General features: G+C 43.8%; 2 protein-coding genes across 6 annotated transcripts; both read left to right on the plus strand.

The window, feature by feature from the left end:
• Positions 1–232: 232 nt before the first annotated feature.
• g3bp2a (G3BP stress granule assembly factor 2a) lies at positions 233–7039 on the plus strand. 2 transcript variants are annotated; one of them, XM_029850856.1, is made up of 13 exons: positions 233–395; positions 1991–2109; positions 2190–2271; positions 2429–2602; positions 2739–2829; positions 3085–3184; positions 3280–3460; positions 3651–3752; positions 3903–4005; positions 4103–4162; positions 4263–4394; positions 4490–4608; positions 4692–7039. In XM_029850856.1, the coding sequence occupies exons 2-13, from the start codon at positions 2015–2017 to the stop codon at positions 4959–4961; spliced, it is 1509 nt and encodes a 502-aa protein (XP_029706716.1). In that variant the 5' UTR covers positions 233–395; positions 1991–2014; the 3' UTR covers positions 4962–7039. The 2 variants fall into 2 exon arrangements, with proteins under 2 accessions (XP_029706716.1, XP_011611230.2); XM_011612928.2 differs by having other exon boundaries at positions 234–395; positions 3079–3184.
• A 1295-nt stretch (positions 7040–8334) lies between these two features.
• Positions 8335–18224, plus strand: uso1 (USO1 vesicle transport factor). 4 transcript variants are annotated; one of them, XM_011612923.2, is made up of 27 exons: positions 8335–8451; positions 8530–8640; positions 9152–9238; positions 9495–9559; positions 9687–9763; positions 9974–9985; positions 10844–10944; positions 11027–11129; positions 11444–11499; positions 11645–11765; positions 11850–12028; positions 12132–12272; positions 12355–12443; positions 12532–12686; positions 12804–13009; positions 13152–13172; positions 14802–14912; positions 15062–15180; positions 15303–15484; positions 15569–15690; positions 15782–15920; positions 16367–16521; positions 16618–16683; positions 16804–16902; positions 16985–17083; positions 17164–17379; positions 17455–18224. In XM_011612923.2, the coding sequence occupies exons 2-27, from the start codon at positions 8575–8577 to the stop codon at positions 17542–17544; spliced, it is 2877 nt and encodes a 958-aa protein (XP_011611225.2). In that variant the 5' UTR covers positions 8335–8451; positions 8530–8574; the 3' UTR covers positions 17545–18224. The 4 variants fall into 4 exon arrangements, with proteins under 4 accessions (XP_011611225.2, XP_011611227.2, XP_011611226.2 ...); XM_011612925.2 differs by lacking the exon at positions 13152–13172; XM_011612924.2 differs by lacking the exon at positions 9974–9985.
• The last annotated feature ends 256 nt before the right edge of the window (positions 18225–18480 follow it).

Consider the following 18480-nt stretch of genomic DNA (forward strand, 5'->3'; position numbering starts at 1 on the left):
TCCTAACTTGTTATTTTGCTAAAAGCCAATCAACAAACAAACAAACGCTTTCATCGCCATAGTCACAAGCGCGCAGTGCAATATGGGAAATATCATGCCCAGCGGTTCAATGTTTGGGGGCGTGGTCGCCATCCGACGTCATAATTTATGCTGCCCAGTGTAAAGATTTAATTGGCTGCTTTTCTGTGATGGGGGTTCCCTGCCCCAGATCGCAGGGGTAAAACAATAAATACAAGCTATCATTACAAGTCTTCAATCGCTGGTACAGCGGAGATCCGAAACTGTTAGAGGAGGGGAAAGTACTACAATATACTTTTTGACATACATTTCCAAACAATACATAAAAGATTATTTATTACATTCAAGGCTTTCTACGTAGCTAGGTCATTCATAAGGTAAGTTAGCCATTTTTGATGCTAAATTAGCCATGAGACTGCCGGAGAGCTAGCGTAAACCATAGAAGTTGACGTTAGCTGTATTGTACAGCAAAACCACGATTAATTCGTAGATCGAAAAGATTAGTTAATTGATATTTGCTGTGGGTGGTGGCTATACACATTGTCCCTTGTGCCATCAGTTTTTCCAGTAACGTGCATTAGTAAGATGTCCCTTTGTTTAATACAAGATAGCATAGCACTTAACTCGTCTCATGACGGTTTTGACATTCGTGGGTAATTTGTGGGCAAAGTCCGAGTTAATGGCCGAACATATTTTTACGTGATGTTATATTGCAGAAAGACAGATTGTCAATATATGAGCCACGATTGTATGATATCAATACACTATATTTGAAAACTACATTGCTTATCACCAGACCAATGGATTTACCCATCTATTGATGCCCTCCTCTATGAAAGCACTACAAAGTGACGCTGTCAAGTGTTTTTTCCAATGTTGACAAAACCACCGAAATGATAATCATGTGTGATAAATGTGCACATTGTGAAAAATGAGCGCCAGTGATCTGACAACACCGGGTGTAGGAATATCGACGACGCCACAAGTCGGCTAACGGTTGCTAGCTAACCAAAAGTGTCGCGAGCTTGGCGTTGCTTTCAAGTATGCTGGGCTAATATTAGCTTGTTAGCAAGATGAGGGCCGACGTTTAAATTCGTGTTTTTAACAGTGTAGACAAGGCAACCTTGCTGACAGTGTAAATACGCGATGTCCCGGAAATGAATATAAACGACGCATAAAATACACAAGGTGGAAAGCAACGGGATAAAAATGATCATGCGACAGATGTGGGGGGGTAAACGGCTAAAAGGTGGTAGCGTTGACATAAAAGGCTTTGTTGCTTTGTTGTTTACATCAAATCCTTTGGCCAGTTATTCACAGCGCAAAGGCGCCGCGTATAGAGGGAAAACTCTGAGGATCAAGGATTTCGGTTGGTTTTAAGTTTCTTTTCTCCTATCAAAACACCTGCACCATTCGCTCGTCCATCTACCCGTAGCCGGTTTCCCTCTTTGTCTCATTGGATGAACTTGATGGCGCAGTTAGCTTGTGTGGTAGCCAGATAGCTAAACCATCAGCTGTGGAGAACCTACAATAAGATTCACGATTAGAAGAAACCTTCGTCTGAAATGGTGCAACGACTTGGTGTTGATGCGAAAGTCGTGATCGTCCCTTCAGATTTACTTTCGGTATTTGTTCCGTGAAAACGGAAGCTGCAGTGAACATGTTGTCTAATAATAATAATAATGATAATAATGAAGCTGCAATTGAAAGTGGTTTTTTTCCGTGTATATCTTTTATCAAATTATGACGTGGAACCTAAATGACCTGGCATCCAACAAAGGTTATGTGAAAATTTGCTTAGAATCCCCAGAATCTGCTCAGGCTCTTACTGAAACCTTTGTCTTCATTTTCACTTTTCTTCTTGGATTCCTGTCGAGCAATACGCGCTGCTTTGATGTTGCTACCATGTCTGAAAGGAGTCACATTTAGCATGATGCCAATAACTACGGTTATGTCTGCCTATATATTTCAGCACTTAGAATTGTTTACCAAAGAAATGGTGATGGAGAAGCCAAGTCCCCTGCTTGTAGGGCGGGAGTTTGTGAGGCAGTATTACACACTGTTGAACAAGGCACCAGACTTCCTTCACAGGTAGGGAAGAAACGGGATCACGGTTGATACTAAATGTATATGTGCTGCCAATAGGTTGACTGTCATATTGTGCCAACCAGGTTTTATGGAAGGAATTCCTCTTATGTCCACGGAGGTCTTGACTCAAGTGGAAAGCTGGCTGAAGCAGTGTATGGGCAGGCGGTAGGGGCAGAGATTTTAATAAATACTCTCAAAATGTGCATCATTTATTGAAAAAACACACAGATGTCAGACTATTTAAAGGGAATTTTGTTACAAAACCACATATGCTGTTGTTGTCAGTGCAGTGTTTTGATTTTGTACTTTTTGCATCTCTTAGGAGATCCACAAGAAGGTTATGTCCTTGCAGTTTAATGAATGCCACACCAAAATCAGACATGTGGATGCTCATGCCACACTCAATGATGGAGTTGTGGTGCAAGTCCTTGGAGAGCTGTCCAACAATGGTCAGCCCATGAGGAAGTTCATGCAAACCTTTGTTCTTGCTCCAGAGGTGAGTACTTCTACATATATACATATATATACATATATATTTATATAATGATGTATAACACACTTGGGGACATAAAATTGTGGTTTGCTTTAGATTTCTAAATATATTTTTCTTTCTTCATGACCTATTTCTGCAGGGTTCGGCGGCAAACAAGTTCTATGTCCATAACGACATCTTCCGTTATGAGGATGAGGTTTTTGAAGACTCTGAAGCTGAAATTGATGAGGGTGAGCTGATTACAACAAACTAGCTCTTAGCCGATCTTTGTACTCAAGGAAATAGTCGTTTTGATGTATCGTTTTAGAGGCAAAGATATGCTTTTCACAACCTGTGACTACAATAAACCGTACCCTTGTGTAGCTTGGTGGGTCAAAGCATGTGATGTCACATCTGATTGGTATTTATATCAATGCTAATGTTCATATATGACTCATGGGGTTGCTAATGGTGATATCTTCTGTTTCATTTCCTTTAAGAATCAGAGGAAGAAGTTGAAGAAGAACCAGAAGAGAGACAGCCATCGCCTGAGCCCCTACAAGAAAGCCCCAACAGCACCACTTATTATGAACCTCACCCTGTCACGTAGGCTATAACATCATTGTCTGTTTTTAAAAAAATGTTTTATAGTAATGGACTTTTGCCAACTGTAGAAGTGATTTGGTGTTTGTGTTCAATAGGAATGGAGTAGAGGAGCCCATGGAGGAGCCGGTCCCAGAGCCTGAGCCAGAACCTGAACCAGAACCCAAAGGGGAGGAGACAAAGCCCGAAGTGGAGGAGAAGGTTCTGGAGGAGATGGAGGAGAAAGCACCTTCCCCTGCACCTGTGGAGTCTCCACCAAACATCCAAGAGCCTCCCAAGGTAAAACGTGCTCATTAGCATCTATGAGCATAAATTCACTCAATATTTATCTTCCCCAAAAAAAGGAAAAATTATCTTGCATCCACAGACCAGTTATTTATCTGCTTATCTGCCACTTAATCATGCAGAATTCACCCATCGACACTGCAGTATAATGGTGACTGGCTGCATTATTCTATTCCTCATCCAGGCTTTCTCGTGGGCATCTGTGACCAGCAAAAACCTGCCTCCTACTGGCACCGTCACCACCTCTGGAATCTCACCCCATGTTGTGAAAGCTTCCAGCTCACAGGTAACCTTTGTTGTATGCTGATTACATTCTTTTTCCAAAGAATCCTGCTGTCCACATGTGTGTAATAAGGAATGGCTTTTTAAATTAAATTCCTGTGCTAGTTTTTGTTTTTGTGAAAGGATATAATAGATTGATTCATGCTTTATGCAGCCCAGAGCTGAAGCCAAGCCAGAGATGCAGAATGCTCCTCTACGGCCCAGAGACCAGCGCACTCGTGACAGATTGACTTTCACTCAGCGGGGTCCCAGACCTGGTAATGCTCCTGCTCATTTTCCACATAATGTTGCATCACTGTCGCTCAACTTTTCAAGTTAGTTTGTTTGTAACATCTGCAATTTTACCATTGTTAGATGGTGTTCAGTCTTCAGACTCACAAGCAGGAAAATCCCATTTAAGCTTTGTCAACAAAGGTAAATGTTTGTCACTCGTACGAATTCGACTCGTGCGTATTTCTTATTTTTTGAGTCTGTTTCGTGTGAGCTGATCTCTGGCTGTAATCCTGTCCTGCAGGTGGAAGGGGGGAGGCCGACTCTGGAGACCTGGACAACAGGCGAATTGTCCGCTACCCAGACAGCCAGCAGCTTTTTGTTGGCAACCTCCCGCATGACATTGATGAAAATGAGCTCAAAGATTTCTTCATGAGTGCGTTTTCCTTTAAATAATAATTAAAAAATGAATAATTTGCCAGTGCGAATCGATACCAGGTGAAATGATGCAATTTCTTTTCTTTCTTTAAGCGTACGGAAATGTGCTGGAGCTTCGGATCAACACCAAGGGCGTTGGCGGGAAACTGCCCAACTTTGGATTTGTTGTCTTTGATGACTCTGAACCAGTGCAGAGAATTCTGGCAGCCAAGGTGGAGGCAACGTGCACACGCACTATTGTCCTCGATATTCTCTTGTTTCTTACGGAGCGATTTTGTCTTTTTCCTCTTCACAGCCCATCATGTTCCGAAACGAGGTGCGTCTCAACGTGGAGGAGAAGAAAACGAGAGCCATGCGTGAACGAGAAACCCGCAACGGAGACGAGCGCCGGGACATGAGGCGCGGCGCCGGCGGCTCGCGGAGCTTCGTGCCAAGTGGAATGATGCGTGACCGCGACGGAAGGGGACCCCCTCCCCGAGGCGGCATGGCCCCCAAAATGGGCGCAGGCTCAGGAAGAGGCTCCGGGATCCAAGGAGAGGGCCGCTTCACGACCCAGCGTCGCTGAGAAGTACTCCGCCTGCATTGTGGAAGTAGTACCGTGTTCTTCATCTTCAACCGTTCTCTGAAAGAAAAGAACTTTTCATGTATAGACATAACTTGATTTTGGTTTTGTTCTTTATTCCCTCTTTGCTTTGGAATGTGACACAGCCTGTCGACTGTTTGTGAAATAGACCAAACAAATAAGCAAATAACCAGTTTCGCTTATTGTGAGTTGAGCCTCCTTTCCAGGTTTCTTAAGAATTCACAAACTTAAATTTGTAAGCTCACGATAAAATGGCAAACCAACAGGAGTAGTCTGCCACATTAGGAGGGACTGATAAGACTTTAAACTTCGACAGTACAGCCCAATATTGGAAAAGAGATTACATGCCTCCACTTAAAGGGAGGCGCTGCTTCATGAAATCCCTATTGCACATTTGATGTGGTCGTTTTCTGCCCGTTACTGTTGAAGAGTGAGGTGCAACGTTTGTGCAGTTCCGAGGAAAAAGCTTGCCTTTAACTTTTTCCTTTGAAGAGACCACTGCTTCAAAATTGCATAATGCGCTCCTCAATATGCACCAATGGGTACTTTTGCCGTATTGCATTGATGTCCTCGCTCGGACCGCCGCCGGAGAGACCCATTTTGTCTCGGAGTGATACGGCTCCACCGGGTCAGGCCTGGATTCAAGCCTGTCAGCTGTGACCAATGTACTTTTCTCACCTTTGACCCAAAACAATTACTGCTGGATGGACATGACGACAAACAAATCTATGTTGTATTTTTTTCCTCATTTCTAATTTACAAATGAAAATCTCCAGTCCTTGACTTTCCCAAACGAACGGGGGGGGACAGAAGGATGTTCAAGATACAAAGTGGAACAATAGAAGAGTGGTGTTAAGGATGGCTGCTTGCTCTGTTTTTTTTTGTTTTTGTTTTTCTCTCTAATTCCAGGTTTATTTTTCATCTTTTCTCTGCCGACTAGACCATGAGACTGGGACGGACGATGCCTCCCTCTCGCCCTGTCTGAAGTGTGGAGGAACAGAGTAAATGTGCAGCATAAAGGATAGTTTACTGTATGTTTGTGTATATTTTTATTTCTCTGTTTAATAAGTGCATGATGGTGCCTTCTATCTCACCATTTCCAGTCTTACTGAAGTGTGGAGTGGTTCAGAGCTCGCCGCTCTTTCTGAGCTACTGTGTAAGGGCAGCGGGGACGGGGGGAGCAGTATTTACAAAATTGAACTTTGTTCAGGTGGTTACTTTATTTTTTCCATACTGTTTACTACCGACGTGGTCTGTTTTTGTTCCCAGTTTTGTACATTTGTTGTCTGGTCGCGGTGTCACAAGAGACTTTTGGTGCCTCGGGTTCTGACATTAAATGGTTTAGGCATTCCTCCAAAAAGGTACATTAAAGATGGTGATGCAGAGTGTTTGATCCTTGGTTTTCATGCCATCGCTTTGTTGGTTATGGCGGGAGTCTGTCGGATATTTCCTGTTTGGGGTTGTCTCCATTGATGGCAGCAGTGCCAGGATGTTGAAAAGATCCATTTTCTGTTTTAATTCTCTCTCTGCAGCAGGTTGACGGGGGTGAAACTGACAATAATTGTGCTCTTCAATAGCTGGTGCATTGCCATTGTTTGGATTTCTCTTTTCTTTTTGATGCATACATCCATGGCAGATTCCCTGTCTTGTTTATTTTTTTACCACTTGGTAGGGAGGGAAGACCTTATGTGTTAAAGAAAAAGCAGCCTTTTTTTTTTTTTTTTTTTTTTTAAGCATTACATTTTTCTTGCACTGATTTGGAAGTGAAAACGATGTAGCATTTTTCTGGACGGACAAAGCAACGAGGTCTTCCGTGTCTGATAGTTTTGCACTAAACCCAACATTCCCGGGACAATCGTGCCAGTTTAAAGACAACCAACATTTTTGAAAAGAATAAAAAAAAAAAAAAAAGGTTATGAACTATTGGCACTGCGGACCTGTCCTGATATTCATACGAACCTGCCACACATTTTTCACTGGGCTGGTCATTATTCTGGGGGGTGGGGGGGGGGTGCTTGGTAAAAACAGCTCTTCTGAATGTCTATCAGGTAATTTACCATGAGCACTTGACTGCAGTCACTTTTGAACAAAGGAAGTGAAGAGCCGATGTGCTTTGGAGCATTTCTCCGCTTTTACATGGTTGTGGGGTTAAAACTATTGCGCATATCAATTTGGGTTCAGGTTGTCCAACTCGACCTTCCGCACGTTAAGGAAAACTCCCGCGGCTGAACACGCAGTAGAGTGGATCATCTGTTCTTTTTCTGAATCGGAAGTCCCTCCTCGGCTTTAGCAGGCGTAGTAAACAGTTGGCTGCCATCTTATTCTTTTAACTGTGTTTACTCTTGCTAGTACAAAAGTGTTGCAATTTGATTTTTTTTTTTTTTAATTTGTTTTTATTTTTGGATGTGTTTCACATAACATACAATAAACTACTGATATCAGCACTGTTCCTATACATTTGTCATGTTTGCAGCTTCTTCGCTGGGGTAATCTCAATAAGCAGCTGCTGTTGCACAGTGAAAGGGGAGAATAAAGGCTGCTGTTGCCCTGGGTGATGCCATCTGGCAAACACAGGAGCAACCATTTGTAGGAAGGTGGTTGGTGTAACAAACACGATTATAATTTGGGGCTTTGTGTGGGTTTTTTGGGGCTTTTTTTTAGGTTTCTGTTCCAGACCTGTCAACTTGAATGTGGAGTAATGTATTACTGTAATATTAGTTGCAAAACATGCATTTGTTGTACAGTTTGCTCCCAGGTATGTTCATCAGTTATAATTTATACGATCAACTGTATGCCTTCAAATTGCATCACTGTCTTGTTGATATGATGAACAGATGACATTCAGGAAAACGCCAGCCAGATAAGGTAAGGAACTCTGGAAAGAGACCCCCCCCCCCCCCCCCAGGCCTGGGACTCCCAAATCTCTCCCCAATAACTGATGTTAATGTTAATCTTTCTTACTGAGTCAACAAAATTCTACACCAGCCCAACTCTCTTGTACAGTCTGACACTGGCGTGCTGGATCTGCATCAAGGTGCCCATATGGCCTCTAATGTCTTCCTGACCCGTTATCTTGTGCAAGAAGATGCTATCGCACTTAGAATTTGTCAAAAGGAATGTGCAGGCACATAAACCACTACTTTACCTGCTGAGCGCCTTGACATAGAGGTCCTTGACCTCTGCCCCAGTACCAAGCCAGTCATGAGGTATTGTAAAGAACATACAATTGCATTCTACCTCACACTTAATTCAGTATTATATATATTATAAATGATATCCGGCCATTTCCTCTACACTTAAGTCGTAAAAATGGATGGTTTTGTGAAACTGATAGCGACTGTTGTAGCTTTCCTTCCCCTTTAAATAACTGCGCTCGTGCTTGCTGATAGGCCACGTATCGCCACGTCTGCGCGCATGCGCAGCACAAAACACTTGTTTTCCGGGGTCAGTCGGACAGTACACAGCGAAAAAGGTGCTTTTCTTCATATTTTCTCTTGTAATTACGCAGACATTGTGCGGAGCACTGAGGGGACAGTCTGCTTTTCCTCAGGAGGAGAGTCGATTTGTGTTCCACACTGAGCGGACGTCTGTAAAGATGAACTTCTTCAGAGGAGTGATGGGTGGGCAGGCAGCCGGGCCGCAGCCGTCCGGAGCGGAGACGGTAAGGAACCAGCCCGGCTAGCTGCTGTTAGCTTCGCTTCTTACTATGAGGGCGTGTGGAGACTCCTCACCAACGAAATCCAAGTGTTAGCGCAGACTGATTGTGGTTTATTTTGTTTATTAAGGTTCTAGAATGCTCCCCTGAAACTAGTTTAGCCTGCTAATCAGGAGGCTAATTGGGCTAACTCATGTAGCATAGCTGTCAGTCAGCAGCTGGGCTTTCTGGCACATTTGCTGTTTATTTTAATGCCTAGGAATTTAGGAAATCTAGGAAATTAAAGGAGAAAAACAGACATTCACGATTAGCATTGGGGAGCCTTAGACAGTCAATTTAAATATACAAACAGTTCACATCCTGCTTTGCAGGATTCCTGAGGGGCATTTAAACCTTGGGAAATCTGCAGCATTTTTCGTTTTGCCATTTTTCGTGTGGACATAAAAGAAGAAATTCCTGGGATTAAAAAGACCAGCCTCTTTACTTATTTGCAAATGTGTAATTCTTCCATTGACAGATCCAGAAGCTTTGTGACCGGGTGGCTTCTTCAACACTCCTAGAAGACCGCCGAGATGCTGTCCGTGCCCTTAAGTCCCTTTCTAAGGTGCAAAGACTATATTTAATATATACTATATACACACACACAGGTTCTGGGTTTTTATTTTGGAGTTTGCACCTTCTCTCTCTGCCTGTGTGGGGTTTTGTCTACCACAGTCCAAAAACATGAACATTAGGTTGATTTGACACTCTAATTTGCTCCTAGCTGTGACTGTAAATGGTATATATTCCTGTGATGGACTGCTGACCTGTACAGGGTTTATTCTTGCCTCTTACACGGTGATCTGTGCATTTTTGTGCAGAAATATCGCATGGAAGTTGGCACACAGGCAATGGATCACTTGATCAACATACTGCAAACTGACAGGTATGTCCATGTTATTACTATTTCATTGAGAAATTATTTCCTGCTGGTTGCTGTGTAAAAGTAAATGCAGCTTAAGATGCCTAATAAATTTCCCTATAATAAGTTAATCTTCCTGTTGATTCATCAGGTCTGACTCTGAAATCATTGGTTATGCTTTGGACACACTGTACAACATCATCTGCAGTGATGAGGAGGAAGAACAAGGTACTGGCTGCTCGCAGTATCGATAAGGAGAATCATTTCAAATTATGAGAGCCAGCTTAAATTGGTTGTTGTGAATACTGCTAACTGCCTCAGTTGTTGCCCTTTTAAACGCGTCTAAATTCACCTCAGCTGGATGTTACACAGTTTCCTCTCTGAACTGTGTTGTGTAAAGATTATCATCTCTCTTCTTTTCCATGTTTTTAACTACAGATGAATCAGAAGGTAAAACTCTTTCAGAACTGTGCATGACCACCCCCCCCCCCCAGCACAAAATCAAATCTTCACATTGGTTTTGTTGCAGAACAAGTGCACATTAACAACCTTGCTTTACAAGCTGATTGCAAAAATTGGAAAGGCTGATGTGTTCACCCTGCTCAGCCAGCTGGTTCTGCACTTTTTCTGTGAAGAATTATGCAAAAACTTCTGGGTCAATGTTTTGTTTTGTTTTTTTAAATCTTAACTGACACAGTTGCATTTGCACCCTTTCCTCCCTCGTAAAGGAATAGAAGTGTTTCTGTGGATGGGCAGTACTGGAACGATCCTTCGCTATCGTAGTTATTTCTGACAGTCTAGAGATGTTTGGCTGGTGATGACAATGCTTCACTAATCCCATCACATCCTCTCTGTATTCCATGTCTCATTCACCTTTTGTCTTCCTTACATTTTAATGGCTGGTTGGTTGCTCCTGTTCATTTTTCAAACCTCATTTTTACCAGAACCATTTCATTAAAATTATATTAGACCATCCTGCTCATTCTGCATCCTTTTGCAAACTGTTGTTTGTGAGTTACAAACAAATAACTACCAGTTTAATCATAGAATTTACTTTTATACCAATTAGCAGTACCTCTGAAATGTATTTCACTACAAGAGTGTTAAAGGTCTGCATCAGACGGGGAAAAGCTCAATCAAAGTTGGCTTATTGTGATCTATAGATTAAAGATATTGATGGCCGACATCCACCTCTATTTCCAAGTAGTATTGACAGAAAATTCCTTGAGGGGGATCCTGTTGTGTTTTCTGTGTATTGTTGAGTCCTGCTTCACTTGAAACATCCCTGAATCGAGCCTTTCTTCACAGATGAGAACACTCAGAAGCAGGTAGATGACCTGGGCGCCCAGTTTACAGACCACTTCATTCAGGACCCAGAACACCTGACTCTTCTTCTCACTCTTTTGGAGGTCTTGGACCTTTTCTATTCTCAGAAATATGTATGTTGTAACATTTCTGTAAATGGTGGCTTGATGTTGTTGTTTATTTTAGGAGTTTGACTTCCATGTGCGGTGGCCTGGGGTAAAGCTGTTGACTGCTCTGCTAAAGAACCAGGGGCCACAGGTCCAAGGTGTCATCCTGGTCAGCCCCATGGGTAAGTTTCTCCCTGCATGTTTACATCCGCTCGTATACTTAGAACTGCAGGGAAACAATCCCATCAGTCCTTAAATGGATCGATGATTGAATCTGATAAGCTTTGAAACGATCAAAAAAAATTCCAATTTGAATGAAGGAGTCGTGATATGATCTTCATCTTGAGTATGTCTCTGTTTAGACTTTGGTGTGAATAGTTTGGCCAAAGTGAAACCAGTATTAGATCTCTGAAAATCCACCCTTGGGCTGGAAATTCTTGTACTTGGTTCTTTTCCCATCTCGGGGCTAAACTGCATTGTATGTGTCCACCTGTAGGTGTTTCCAGATTAATGGATCTACTGGCAGATTCCCGAGAAGTGATTCGAAATGACGTGAGTATTTGTGTTTGCCACTGAATGTTCTGTGAACCAGTGCAGTGTTTAGAGCATCTGTGTAAGTTCCATTCTCGCTTGTCTGTCGTTCCAAATGTGCCGTCCTCAGTGGTGTTTCCTGAAGATCTCTTTTCGTTCCCAACAGGGTCTGCTGCTACTTCAGCAGCTCACCAAAAGCAATGCTGCCATTCAGAAAATCGTGGCGTTTGAAAATGCTTTCGAGCGTCTCCTTGATATCATCACAGAGGAGGGCAGTAGTGACGGAGGTAGAAGGAGTTTCTGTTTCAGCCGGGGGGGGACACAGGCGACACAGGCCCGCTTGTCTTTTGATGTAAACGTTCTCCGTGCAGGTATTGTGGTGGAGGATTGTTTGCTGCTGCTGCTCAACCTGCTGAAGAACAACAGCTCCAATCAGAACTTCTTCAAAGAGGGCTCTTACATCCAGAGAATGAAGCCGTGGTTCGAGGTGGGCGATGACAACTCGGGCTGGTCTGCACAAAAGGTCACCAACCTTCACCTCATGCTGCAGGTAAAGCAGAGCGGTCGTGTTTGTCCGCCTCCGAGGCTAAGCTTTAGATCCACCCAGCAGGGCAGCAGGTGTGGTTTCACTGAGCGTTCTTCTGTGCTCTCAGTTGGTTCGAGTCATGGTGTCGCCTGTGAATTCCCCCGGGGCTACAGCCAGCTGTCAGAAGTCTATGTATCAGTGTGGTCTGCTGCAGCAGCTCTGCACCATCCTCATGGCCACCGGAGTGCCAGCTGACATCCTCACTGAGGTAATTGCAGTTCTACAACCGTAGCTGTCGACGGTGAAGGCTCACGTGAGGCTGTCAAACCTGACCCAACCACTGTTTTCAGACCATCAACACCGTATCGGAGGTTATCAGAGGCTCACAGGTCAACCAGGACTACTTTGCTTCTGTCAACGCTCCCTCAAATCCGCCGCGGTAAGACGGGACGAGACCCCCGAGACATTAAACCTTCAGTATCCATCCGATGCTGCAATCTCTTTCCCCGACTTCCGCGTGTCCGTAGGCCGGCCATCGTGGTGCTGCTCATGTCCATGGTGAACGAGAGACAACCGTTTGTCCTTCGCTGTGCAGTCCTCTACTGCTTCCAGTGTTTCCTCTACAAGAACCAGAAAGGCCAGGGAGAGATTGTAGCCACACTGCTGCCCTCCACCATTGATGGTAATTCCACCTTTGAAATGGAATTATCAGCCGTGTGCAGATGGATCTTTGTCCCAGTAGACTCCACTGCAATGACCACTTAACTCCATTGTAGTTACTATTATTCCTTCCTCACAGCGAATTCCATCTCAGCGGGGCAGCTGCTGTGCGGAGGCCTCTTTTCAGCAGACTCTTTGTCTAACTGGTGTGCCGCCGTGGCCTTGGCTCACGCCCTGCAGGACAACCTCACCCAGAAGGAGCAGCTGCTGAGGGTCCAACTGGCCACCAGTCTGGGAAAGCCCCCCGTGTCTTTACTGCAGCAGTGCACCAACATCCTCTCCCAGGTAGGACGCTGCTCACGAGACGCTCGGCTCAGGCCACAGAGACGTTAACAGTGTCCGGGTACACATGTGTAATCGCGCTTTTTTGCTGCAGTATCCTCAACATCAGTGAATAGAACAGTGTCACATTGTTGTGGTTTTACAGGGAGATAAGATCGTCCGGCGGGTGAGTAACGTGTGTGTGCTGTGTCTGTGTGAGCTTTGAGCTCTTGGGCGTCACTTGTGCTGGTTTTTTGGCCTGGCATCTGCAGTAGGGGTCTTGTTGGCCCAGTGTTTTTGGGGGAAAGGGGGGGGTCAGGGGATTCTTGCTTTCCTTTAACTCTTTACCAGCACTAACGTAGCACTGTGATTCACTTGGTAATAAATAATGAACTTATGGACGCTGTCTTATGGATTCCACTGCTGTGAATGTTGGAAAATGAACGAGTGCAGGAGAGAAACAAGGTGTAGCTGCTGTATTTTTATTTTTTTTTTCAGATGTAATGGAAACAACTACCCTTGTTTGTAACCTTTAGCTGTTAGCCTTTAGCGTACAGCCTCTGATCCTCAGAAATATTTTAACTGTCTGAAAAGGGTTTAAACATCTGAGGGTTCCAAAACCCTTCTACTGAGATTGTGCAGATCTGTTGGATGATCATAGATGTTTAAATATTTGTCTATTTCATGTACATGCAGGAGGTGGATTATTCCAACAGATAGTACAATTTACATTTACCGAGGATCAAATTCTCCAGCTGAGGGTTTTTGGACTGGATTAGAGACTTTGGATCAGAACTAGGTTGGCTTTGAACATTGATGTTTTGGATTTCTTGAATGGGGCATGCATATTATTCTGTTTTCTTTTTGTTTTTTTAGTTTGATAATGGGTGAGTGTCTAGCCAATTAAAAGTTCATTGTCTTGTTTTCTTTTTAATTTTTCATGACGTTCAATTTGGAGACTAAATCTGAAAAGGTGACTACGTTTTTTAGTTTGGTATTTATTTATTTATTGTTACCTACACCTTTGTCGCTTGGGCCGGCATGCATTGTTGATTTGAGTAGAAGAAACGCGTCTGCTCCTGTTAAAGCATGTTGGTTCCTTTATATTTCACATTCTCATCAGACAGCTTAAGCTGGAGAGGAGAGATTAATTTCAATGCATTTCTGCAACAGCGCAAACTTCATGTCCATTAAATTCTGTTGCAATTTAATGAAAGTCACCCTGCGTTTTCTACAGCGAATTGAGATGATTTCATTTTTTTGCCGTTTCCTGTAAACGTTTAAACTGACATTTGTAGTCTGTTGTGCATCTGGATCTCTTATCGTTGCTCGACCTCCTTGTTTTCCACTTTGCATCAATGGAAGCTAATTTTCTTGCTTTGCATGTGCAGATATCTGAAAAAACAGTGAAATACAGATTTTTAGAATGCTTTGAATGTCATCAGTCAGTCAAATGATATATTATAAAAGCTGTAACTAATGTAGAAACAAGTTTTGTAGCTTCTTTAAAGGCTTTATAGACAAATGTTGACTCATTCATGGAAACGCTGCTCGCTCTTTTCAACATAACTTTATTTGAATTTGAGTGTTTTTCCCATACCAGATTATTGTGTTATAACAACATTAACAACTAATGTTTAATGTGGTTGGACTGGATTGATTGTTTTCTCTATTTTTGGACCTTTTTTTTTTGAGAAAAACACTTCACATGCTGATAGAAACAACTGCTCCACTGGTGTTTTGATGCTCAGATTGCCTTCATTCAGCCATAGGGCTTCTTTAATTCCTTTTTTCCACCTCCTCATGTGCTCTGCAGGGCAGTAAAGTGCAGACCAGGGTTGGACTCCTCATGCTCCTGTGCACATGGATCAGCAACTGCCCCATAGCAGTCACACACTTTCTCCACAATCAGGAAAACGTTCCTTTTGTATCCTTGAAATGGCACGAGCCGCATTTTAAATATTTGAATGTCTTCAGCATGGTGTTACGTTACGTTACGTAAAATATCCGATCTGCGAAGGAACGAGAATCATGTTTCCAGCTGTTTTTGAATGCATCTTTGACCGACTCCTGCAGCTGACAGCACAGATCTCCGAGAACCTGGGGGAAGATGAGCGGCTGGTGCAGGGTCTGTGTGCGCTGCTTCTCGGCATCTGCATCTATTACAACGACAACTCGCTGGAAAACTACACCAAGTAGGCATTGACCCTATCAAACACACCCGTTGTGTTTTCACAGGCCCGGATCTGACGGTTTCAGCAGTACCGCAAAATTCAGTATTGTCATCATCTCAGAGTGCCTCCTCTGTCCTCCTCAGAGAGAAGCTGAAGCAGCTGATTGAGAAGAGGATCGGGAAGGAAAACTTTGTGGAGAAGCTGGGTTTCATCACGAAACATGAACTTTATTCTAGAGCGGCTCAGAAGCCGCAGCCCATCTTTCCATCTCCAGAGGAGATGCTGTTTGACCACGAGTTCACCAAGCTGGTCAAAGAGCTGGAGGGTCAGTGGGAGGCACATCGGCGGCTCGTGACGAATTCCTGGTTGGGGTTGTCATTTACATTCCTGCTGCTTATCGTTGTTATAGGTATGATCACTAAAGCCGTTCACAAATCCAGTGAAGAGGAGAAGAAAGAAGAGGAGGTGAAGAAGACTTTAGAGCAACACGACAACATAGTAACTCAGTATAAAGAGCTGATCAGAGAGCAGGTAAACGCAGCAAAGAACTGTCTTTTTTTTTTAATCGTCCAGGCGCGGGACGCTGGTGCTGATCATTTTATTTTGACTGTTCCATCTTCAGGATGCTCAGATCCAGGAGTTGAAGGAACAGTTGTCGTCCATGACGTCTCAGAACGAACAGATGCAGGCCACCATGACTCAGCAGCTGTCGCAGATCCAGCAGCACAAGGATCAGTACAACATCCTCAAGCTGAAATTAGGTGGGCTTCACCCATGCACCCCATGTAACTTTGGGCAGAAAGAGACAAGTTGTACACAGGAACAGCACATTTTGACTGATATTGATAATCAGGATATTTATTTTAAATCAAAACCTTAAATTATGGTAAATGTCTTTAATATTTCTGCAGTTGGTGGAATTATTTTACTGCCACCCTGGAAAAAGGTTCCAAATTTCTATTTGTGTACCAGATTTTTTAGAATTTAGACGCTGAACTGCGTTGTCCTGTCAACATGTGCGCTGCAGTGTGTCGCCCCCTGCTGTTTGGGAGACAGCATTGCAACAAGTCGCATTCCATGAAATGCATAAACTAAACACAAAATTCTAATTAATGCGATTTTAAGAATCTCAAACATAAAAATTTCTTGGTTAGGCTGAGCTACACTTCTGTGTATATATAAAATAAGCACAATACCATGTCTTCAGGTAAGGAGAACCAGAATCAGGGAGAAGGTTCACAGGTGAACGGGATGCAGACAGAGGAGCTGACGCAGCTCAGAGAGGACGTTGAGGAGTTGCGCAAGCAGAACGCGCTCCTTCAAACACAACTTGACGACAAAGACGCTCTGATCAACAAACTGGTTAGCAAATATGAAATTAGACCATTGGAGCGGGTCAAATCCATTCTGGATATGACCATCGAAGCAGTTTAGATCATTTGTGTGTTTGTTCTTTAGAGGTCAGAGGCGTCACAGACGGCTGAGGGCTCAGCGGGACGCTCTGACAGCGCACAGCTACTGGAGGTGAGCAAAGCCTCTATACCAGTGCGAGGAACCATTTGGAACAATGGATGTTTTGCCAGAAACCCAGTAAATGCTCATGTTTGACTGGAGATGAACTCATATTTTGTGGATTTGACGCAGGAGCTGGAAGCTCTGAGGTGTCAGCTTCAGTCTCAGTCTGCAGAACTCAACCAGGTGAAGATGGAAAGACAGGAACTACTGAGAAGAGCTGAAGCTGGGGTGAATATCCTGCAAATCTGGCATTTTGTGTCACCCCCGTGATGTTTAGTGGACTAACACCCTCCTGGCTCGTGTCCCTCAGTCGTCTAATCCCGAGAATGATGGCTCCATGGACGGCGCCAAAATGGCAGAGCTGGAGAGCCGGCTCACCACACAGCTGACCGAGATGGGGCGACTCAAAGTTCGTGGAACGACTTAAATTTGGCGTTTGTCGTGTTCTGTTGTTATCGTCTCTGAGCTCTCGGCGTTCTGTCGACTCAGGCTGAAGCCAAGAGCTCGACGGAGAGCCGGGCGGAGCTGGAGCAGCAGCTGGCCTCGTCCACCAGCACGGTCGCCATCCTGCAGACGGAGAAGGCAAAGCTGCAAACGGCAGTGCAGGAGTCCAAGAAGGAGCAGGACGACCTGCTGATACTGCTGTCCGACCAGGACCAGAAGATCTTCAGCTTGAAGCAGAGGCTCAAAGATCTGGGAGAATCGGTACGAGCGTAGACTCTGATCAAAAGTTAGAACCTTAATGCAGTTCAAAGCTGATTGTGATCGTTGCACGTGCAGGTGGAAGACGAAGACGAAGACGACCTGGATGCCAAGGACCAAATGGATGACGATGAGGAAGAGGAGGATGATGACGAAGAGGAGGACTAGAGGGGGGAAAAAAAGGCAGAATTAAAGATGGAAACTCATGTCAGCAGGGCAACAAAAAGAGAAGACTGCGCAGAAACCCAACTGTCACTTTCTCGCACCCGTCAGTTACGCAACATTTCCTCGTGTTCCGGATGTGACGGATAAACATGTGAACACGTCGGTGCGTTCATCTCCGCTGCCGTATTCCCGCTAGTGTGGGATGAGGTTCTTTTTTTTGAGGTTCATTCGCTGTAGTTTAATGTAGAGTTAAAGTTTCTTCTTCACACTGTGTAAAAAAAAAAAAAAAAAAAACAACCAACAAAACTGTAGCAACAACTTAACCGGAGACAGATTCGTTCCTAATCTGATTTTGTCATAAACACGCCGGCGACCAGTCCTGTTCTGCTGCTCACATCAGGAATTTTTACAGCGCCGCATCACTACCCCCCCCCCCACCTGAGTTTGCGTACACACAAGGTCCATCTCACCTCCAAAACAATCTACTGGCTCTACAATATGCTGCAAAACACTGACTAAAAATGGCGAGGTGGTTATTTTTGCAACTTCTTTGCCCAGTTTTGGCATCCAGCTTGTGTATGATATTGTGTAACTTATCGATTTATGAGCCACCTTTAGATGAATAAAGAATCTATTGATCTGTATGCCTAGTAATTGTAAATTAAATTTTACTAAAACTGCGAGCACCTTTTTGCGTCTTTATTTTTTTTTAACTTTTTGGATCTCTGTGATATTAAAAGGGCCACAGCATAGAAATAACATGCAGTGACGTACTGTACGACAAGCTGAATAATCACCTGATTCCATTCTGTCAGATGCCAGAGAACTTGTCTGCGCAGTTTAAATTCTGTTTGACTGTTTGGAGCCTTTGGGGCACAACAACACATAGCATAGCCCCACCCAGACATACTCCTGCAAGAATCTCTTAAATTAGGCTAG

This window comes from Takifugu rubripes, chromosome 17, assembly GCF_901000725.2.
Source record: "Takifugu rubripes chromosome 17, fTakRub1.2, whole genome shotgun sequence".
Taxonomy (NCBI): domain Eukaryota; kingdom Metazoa; phylum Chordata; class Actinopteri; order Tetraodontiformes; family Tetraodontidae; genus Takifugu; species Takifugu rubripes.

Excerpts from the sequence above, each read along its gene's own strand:
- g3bp2a (XM_011612928.2), top strand. The coding sequence starts at position 2,015 with ATGGTGATGGAGAAGCCAAGTCCCCTGCTTGTAGGGCGGGAGTTTGTG. Across the intron at positions 2,603-2,738 it reads CCTTTGTTCTTGCTCCAGAG|GGTTCGGCGGCAAACAAGTT; the intron begins GTGAGTACTTCT and ends CTATTTCTGCAG. Across the intron at positions 4,395-4,489 it reads GCTCAAAGATTTCTTCATGA|CGTACGGAAATGTGCTGGAG; the intron begins GTGCGTTTTCCT and ends TCTTTCTTTAAG.
- uso1 (XM_011612923.2), top strand. The coding sequence starts at position 8,575 with ATGAACTTCTTCAGAGGAGTGATGGGTGGGCAGGCAGCCGGGCCGCAG. Across the intron at positions 11,130-11,443 it reads CATCCTGGTCAGCCCCATGG|GTGTTTCCAGATTAATGGAT; the intron begins GTAAGTTTCTCC and ends GTCCACCTGTAG. Across the intron at positions 17,380-17,454 it reads TCAAAGATCTGGGAGAATCG|GTGGAAGACGAAGACGAAGA; the intron begins GTACGAGCGTAG and ends TTGCACGTGCAG.